We start from the raw sequence: 7,835 nt of genomic DNA, 5'->3' as shown, positions 1-7,835 counted from the left end.
ATTTTGGCTAGTTTATTTTTAATATTTGGCTAGTTTTTCAAACTTAGAATTTCACTAGAAACTTCACTGATACTTCAAACAGGTGATCTCAGGAATGTATTTGGTAGGAAAAGAGGGAAGAACAAGGTAAGCTAGAGAAAAGACAAGGTCCTAGTTGTCAATCACTGTTTTCAATATCCTAACTTAAAATTCTTTTTTAAACCTTATAATGTAAGAAGAAACAACTAACTGTTCTGGAGCCTTAAAAAAAATCAAAAGACCTTAAACCAAGCTTGAGAAAACTTGTCAAAGGCAAATTTTATTTATTTTTGTAAGTTACAAAAATATGCACATGTCAAAAATACAGTCTAGTCCATATAAGAGTAGTTCCAGCCATTTAAAAGTTATACAGAGTTTGGAAACAGCAATTCATACACAGTCTTAAAACATTCAATTAACGAACAGTATATATACAACCAGTCAACTCAGTTATTGCTAGTTATATGCCACTTTTACTTGAGACTGTTCTCCTTTAGGGAAAAGGCAATATTTGGGCAATCTGATTGTTGCTACTAAAGCTGTGGTTTTAAAATGTCAATCCAAAATTAGAATAAACTCAGTTTGAGTAGAATATGTGTAAGCTTTAGTCAGTATTACAAGAAGGTGTGGTCTAAATTTCTGTTCCATCCCTTTCTCCTACTTAGTTCTATTTTATTAATATATCAGAAATGTGATGTGTAGTTTGTGACAAGAGTAAATGAACCATTGATCTCAAATTAAGTAACAAGAAACACTGAGTTGGAATGTGGATACAATGCTGGCACATGTAGTGTAAAAACATGAGAACGATGAATTCAAGAATGGAAAAATGTTTAAAGTTTAACCAAAAAAACAAAGATTTCTTTCTCTTTAGATGCTGAGACACAGAATGAATCAACTGGTTTTTCTGAAGTTTATAGGCTTTGAAGATCTGCTGTTCTCTATCTTTTCCAAAAAGAAAATGTGAGCTACATAACAGGAACATGTTTTATAACAGATCTATTGGCTCAATGCCGTATGGAAGAACACCATCATGAGACTAAATAATTTTAGCTTTAAGTAATGAAAAGATCATGCAGTTGACAGTGTAAACACAGGGAACAAATCACTCACTTTGGGGGTGGGTAGTATGTAGCAGACTTTTGGTCTGAAGTTCACACGGAAGACTTAGTTAAGGGTTCTAAAGAGAGAGCCATGGCTTTGTTTCCAACTTTTCTGTCAGACCCTGCTGCAGGGTCAGGCTTATTGGTGACATTTTCCCCCGACAAGTTCTTAAATAAATTGAAACATATACTGGTGATAAGTATGAGGTGAACTAGAAAAACATTGAAAAATAATTCTTAGAACAAAAGTGACAGTCATGACCTTTTGGTAAAGATACTTAATACCTTAATGACTTAAATCCTAAAATTAGACTACATTTTTAGGAGGTAGAAAACAAATACCCAAAGCGTACCACTTGGCCATCCTTCCTTACTTGTGGCCAACCTCGGATCTATACATTTTTCACTCCTCATTCTCCCACTAAAGCTATTAGTCCTACTACCATTTACTATCTAAAGTTACAGACCTGGAGCTGCCAAGAAAAAGGTTTTAAATAAGTCTTGCTTTTAAGCCACTGGGTATATCCAACACTCAGGTATCAACTGAGAACATTTTACATCTCTCAAGTAGATTAATTCACTTCATAAGAAAACATGCCAACATGAAAAAAATTACTTAATATAAAAAGACTACTGAACATCTCTACATGTGATTCTAGTATGTCAGAGTAGTTACGTAAACCTAAACTAGTAATGTGTTCATTGAATTGCTTTGAAAAAGCCTTATATATAAACTGCATTACCAGTGTTAAATGAAAAAGGTACATTTTATACTACAAAATTAACCTAAATTAACCTAATAACAACAACAATAAACACTCCACTTCCTCCCAGAAAGTTACATTGTGCTGATATCCCATAGATAGTACTATAAAAAGATTTCATTTTTGCGATATGCTGGGCTCACAGTGAGTATGCTAATACAGCGATCATGGATATAATGTTACTGTAAGAATGTCGTTAGTGAAACATGTATAAGGCATGTAGAAAACTAGCATTAAAGCTCTTAAGGGCAATGATTCAAATTGGCAGCTGCTAGAAAAGGTGCTGCTAGGAATAAAAAAAATATTAAAGAAATTTAGTTTCAGCACATACTAGTTTTTAACGCTTCCATAATGAAATGAATTAATAACTCACATAAATTTCTATTGCTGGAACTAATGGACCAAAAAAGAATGGACTTCTACCCCCTTTAAATAGTAGCCCAATCTTGAAAACGGAAGCAATCACTTGCAATCTTCCACACGGTATTGTTAGCAGTAGTCTGCGCAGTCAGCAGGAAGTTCTGGTTGAAGTAGTGTTGCTTGTTGCCATCAAACTTCACAGTTCCGCTGGTCACAACAAGAACTGTGGTCTGGGCCTGAGTAGCTTGCTCTGCACCCACACAAGAAAAAAGAAGAGGTTGGATTCTTTACATAAGCAGATTTTCAGGCTTAAACACATTGCCTATAACTTAAACACTAAAAAAAAGTTTCATAAACTGTCTTTATTTTAAGCATAATCTTGAGCATGCACACCCAGAGCCAGAAAACTCAATAACCATTTCAAAGATACTAACATTATTTTCAGTCCAGAAAGATTTTGGGTACTCTAAACTTTCAATATCTAGCTTTTTGGTTCCTGTGTTAGTATCTCCTTGTTTTTTTTTTTTTTAACAGAACTTGGTCAAATTTTGTTTCTTAAGTTGTCATTCTTTTCAAGAACTATAAAGGCAAAAAATCACTCAGGAAACTACTGCTTAAGATGCTTAGGACCCCACCTAGAGGTTAATCTTATAAACTACATCAATCTGCCTGGAATCAAAATCTGCTTTGACAAAAGCTACCCTTTCACATAACAGAATAAATTGCTGTGAAATTTTAATAGGTTGTAAGATAATAAAACACATTAATCAGAGATATGGTATATTTTTTTCTCTTGAGACATTTCAAGGTACAGAAGGCAACTATTTATTTAGGGAAAACAGATAGTTGCTCCTCTCCATCAACAGAAATCATAATAATGCTCAATTTGCCACATGACTTTGAATAAGCCTCACAATCACTCAATCCACCAAAACCTACCACTGGCTCTCTGGAATCAGAGGCATCTAAATGAAGATCAAAAGTCTGATTTGACAGCTGAATTTTTCATATTTAACTTACTCAAAAAAGTAACTACGGCTACCACTGAAAGTTGCTAGCTGCTTTTGGTGTTAAAGTTCAGTGCCCACTACAGGAAAACAAGTACCTCAAATGACCAAGATCTTACCATGAACTGGCTGGCAATCTAACATATTGACCTGGAATTCACTAGAAGGCAACATGTCAAAAAAATTGGCTAGGGCTTCCAGCCCTGTAACAACATTTCCATTCCATATTAAAGTGGCCTTGTCCAGATACAGCCTGGTTAGTGCCTAAAAAGAAAGAAAGAAAAAAAGGGGAAAGATTTTTGCTTTGGGGCAAATTATCTTGTAGAAATGGACTGAAAGGTTATAGCGAGTGTCTAAACATTTTTATAGGTCTTCCTCCACTTCTCCTTCCCTTGCCCCCTCCCACAGAGGACAATGTGAACAAGGTATCTGCCTTATAAAGTTGCCCTTAAATAGGTATTATCCTGTGCTATGCTGGGTTAGCCGCTCAGTCATATCCAACTCTTTGTGACCTCATGGACTGTAACCCTCCAGGTTTCTCAGTCCCTGGGAATCTCTAAGCAAGAATACTGGAGTGGGTTGCCATGCCCTCCTCCAGGGGATCCAAACCCAGGTCTCCCACATTGCAGGCGGATTCTTTACCAGCTGAGCTACCACGGCAGCCCTTTTAATATACTAGGCAGCTAGCTACTTTTTTTCATATTTCACTTTAGCCACACTGAGAAACCTTTGTATCAAATGGATAGAGAGAGTTTTTTTTTAAAGTTTTGCTTTCTGTAATTAAAATGAATTAAATGATCACAGGTTTCAAAGCTCTTGCAGCCTGGAACCAGTTTGAATCTTCCTCCTTTTTCTAATTCTGTGAACAAAGTTGTCTGTCAGGCCCTACCTGTACCTTTCAATCCTAGTGTTTATATACACGTGAGCCCTTTAATGTTTGAACCATTTAATGTTGTATGTGTTAAGAAGAATTAGTTCCTTTTATCGCCATGGAAATAGCATATTCAGTCCAAAACAATCAGCAGTACTTGCTAAACCAGAGTCTTTGATAAGTCAAGTAAGTTAAAACTCAAATAAGGCAGAATTCAACAGTTAACTCTTTAGTCTCTAGAGTCAGTCACAGGAATTTAGTGTGTCACAGGGGACATTATTTGCTTAGCTCTAAATTTTAACTTAAAGGGCCCACACATATCTGGACTCTGGAAACCAACTATGTTGCTTTCTTTTTTTGCTACTTTGTCCTTGAAGGCACCAAGGCCCAACAAATGTCCACTATTACATCCTGTGCCAGGTCCCACATCAACAAACATCAGTATCAAGAACTTCTTTTTAATCTTCTGCCTTAACAAAATAGCTTTTAGAGATATTAACTTATGCAGCATAGACAGAGTTCTCTACAACATAGTGTTATACTGATAAGAGACCTAGTGAAGATTCTAGGTGACATACAGAAATCCTTGAAAGATACGGCTCAGGAACACATTGCAATGAAAAAAGATGATGAAGTGCGAACTTTCTCTGTGGAAGACTAAAAGTATCCAAGCCAGGCAGATTCTATTTGTGAGTACCAAATACAGCTGTGAGCTTTAACACAAAATTATCAATTAATATATGAAATTAAAGGGGCAAATCAAGGAACATTCTCTGTAATGACAGACCCATTCACTAGCACTAATACTATTTTAACCCTATTGGTTAAATGATGTGATTAAGAAAATGTAACGAATTTAAGTAAATATACGCTGGGTCCCATGTTAAGTGCAGTATTTAATTCCCATTTACCACCCTAAAAATAAAACAGGGTTGAGAGAGGTTAGCAACTTGTCCAAGGTCACAGAGCTTGGCAAACACAAAGCTGGGGTATGATTCCAGAGTTCACACATCCATAATGCCATACCAACCCTTTCCTAAGCAATGTGCTTTTAGAGAACATAGCTGTCACTTATGCAATTCGGATGAATGGCTGGCTCAAAAAAAGAAATAAAAAGAACTGGTATTTGATAAAGAATAGCAGCAGCAGCAGTAGTCTGTAACACTCACCCGTCTTCTTTTGTCCATTGTCTCATAATAAATATTGACAAATTCCTCAGCAGCTCTGCACGCCTGATCTACATAAGTTTTAAATTCCTACAAGAAAAATTTCATTAAAATGTAATTACCACCCTTCCAACCCCTCACAAACATATCACCAACAAAAGCTGATGGTTTATTTCAATCATTTTATAACTCCACACACAGTCTACATTCTTCCATATAAATTTGGACATTTTTAAGGTTAGGGCCTAAGTTTCCAACTTTCACTATTTTTAAGTACATTATGGTTAGCACATACTAACCATTCATTAGTGAATTTCAGTTTTTTCTTACTTTAAACATAAATTTATAATCTTTGCATGGCAACTGGTGTTTTAGGCTTCCAGTATTTTAGTAAATATTTACCTTAATAAAATCTGAACCGTAAAAAAAAAAAAAAAAGGCGGGGGGGCGGTGCGGGCAGGCGCGAATTGACATTGAATAAGTTATCAAATTGTTGAGTTTCCATTTCAAGCTGCTAAGTTATTGATAAGTTATTCAAAAGTTGTTGAATGAGAAAAAAACTGAGTATGTTCTATGAACTAATTTGAAAAATCAGAAAACGTTCTCAGATTATGTAAAAATTTACAGGAGTTTGTAAAGGATTTTAGCATACGTGCTGCCAAAGCGAGCAATGTAAAGGATTTTAAAACGGAAGAAAAGAAATGCTGTTGTGGTTTTCTTCTGCGAGAAAATTACTTTCTTCCCCAGCCATTTACCAGACCAAACTATCATTTGAATTAAGAATTAACTTCATTTCACTCTCAGGTAATTGAAAGTTATTTAAATAGTGAAAGGATTACAAGCCATAAGCAACAGACCCCAACATTCCCAACTCTCTCTGGTTCCTGTCTTAGGGTCCTTTCCTGCATCGGAAAGCAACTGCACAGCCCTGGGAGGTGGGGGGGAATCGGGGGTCGGGGGTCGGCGGTCGGGGAATAGTGAGGGTCTTCAGCGAGCGGGCCCCGCCCCCGGCGCCTGGCGGGCCAAACCCTGATTCGCCGCTTGACCACGTGACTAGCAACCAGCCCGCCCCAGAGCCCCTCCCCTCAGCCGCCCGCGCCCGGCACCCTGCGGCGGCTGGGGCACTCACCACAGCCGCGGCCATCGGGGAGTCCGAACTGTCCTTTTCCTGCAGTGGCGGCGTCACTACGTGCTCTCGTCCCTGGTTCCCTCGCCTGTGGGATAATCAAATACTTAGCAAGACAGCGAAACCCGCCAAACACACAGAATTCTCCGCCCGCCCATTCTCTCCCGGAAGTAACTCGGTCCGATGTTAAAATCACCCCGATGTACCAACCTTAAGTACAGTTCTCTTCAGTTCCGACCGTCCCGTCCCGTCCCGTCTGCCTTATGTACTCACTTGTTTGCTATTTATTAACTTTGGGGAAAAAAAAAATCACTCCGCTTTTGTAACTGGATAATCTTAACAAAAGTATCCATGTCTCCAACACGTCCAAGGACAGCAAAAAAAAGACCTATTTAAAGCGTCCAATGTGCGGGCTTCTTTGCTCCAGGGGGTGGGGAAAGGGCTAGCTGATGAGAGGAAACCTACCAGATCTATAAGCAAGTAGGAAAAATGGGTGGAGCCTGGGGAAAAGCGTGCAACAATACTGGTAGAAAATGGCGTAAGGTTCTGGAACCTTCTCAAAGACTCAATCTTAACTGAATTTACCCGTGTCTCAGTAATACTCCTAAAATTATTCACTACTTTGATTTGGAAAATGTTAATTTAGTTCTTCTATTATGAAAGGTCTTGCAGACCTCAAATGAAGGATTTCACCACTTTCCACAACGTACTCTCTAAAAACAGCTAAAATTTTACCGGGCGGTGGCTGTGAGCAAGATAGTTTTCTAAGTATTTTAACACATATGAGGTAATTATCTCTGTTATACATTTAACACATAGAGTGATTAAATAACAAGCTTAGGGTCACAAAACTAATTTTAATTCAAGTTTAAGTAGTTTAACTACTTAACCACTGCAACCGGACTCCACTCCCCAACATACTTCAAAACCACTCAAAATCCCCAACGGTTTCTGGGCAGTCAAGTCAGTCAAATATTTTGATAGACTTACCACGAACAGCTGGTGTGTGGCTCCTCAGAAACATCATGTCTTCTTTGGTAGCCTTCTCTGTCTCCCTGAGACCATTCGCTTCTGAATTTTCTCATATTTCAATCTACTTTTTTCCTGTCTCTCCTCCCTTCGGTCTAGCTCTAACTGAAGCAACGACTCCTCCCCGTACCCTATGACCTCTGCACGAGTTCTCCGTGTACCCTACGACTTCTGCGCCCCTCTTATTGACGTCACTTCCGGCGTGTCTTCTGTTTAACACCTCTCTCCTCCTACGTGGTCTGAATTGTTATTTGTATGCTAACGAATTTCAATAACACGTGTCGGGCACCACCCTCCAACTCGTCTCTGCAATTCTATTTATTGAATTTCACTAAATATGAACACAGGTGTGCACTACAGGCTTCTCAGACTTGGTGAGTCCAAAATTTGA

General features: G+C 38.2%; 1 protein-coding gene across 1 annotated transcript; it reads right to left on the bottom strand.

Annotated features, from left to right (window-relative positions):
- Nucleotides 1-286: 286 nt before the first annotated feature.
- Nucleotides 287-6,836, bottom strand: NXT2 (nuclear transport factor 2 like export factor 2). The gene is made up of 5 exons (XM_055393693.2): nucleotides 6,626-6,836; nucleotides 6,419-6,503; nucleotides 5,293-5,379; nucleotides 3,372-3,516; nucleotides 287-2,495 (listed from the first exon to the last, which is right to left on the bottom strand). The coding sequence occupies exons 2-5, from the start codon at nucleotides 6,431-6,433 to the stop codon at nucleotides 2,314-2,316; spliced, it is 429 nt and encodes a 142-aa protein (XP_055249668.1). The 5' UTR covers nucleotides 6,434-6,503; nucleotides 6,626-6,836; the 3' UTR covers nucleotides 287-2,313.
- Nucleotides 6,837-7,835: the final 999 nt, after the last annotated feature.

Source organism: Moschus berezovskii, chromosome X (assembly GCF_049115385.1).
Source record: "Moschus berezovskii isolate FMDL1 chromosome X, NW_MosBer_1.0, whole genome shotgun sequence".
Classification (NCBI taxonomy): Eukaryota; Metazoa; Chordata; class Mammalia; order Artiodactyla; family Moschidae; genus Moschus; species Moschus berezovskii.
This window is presented reverse-complemented; position numbering and strand designations above follow the sequence as displayed.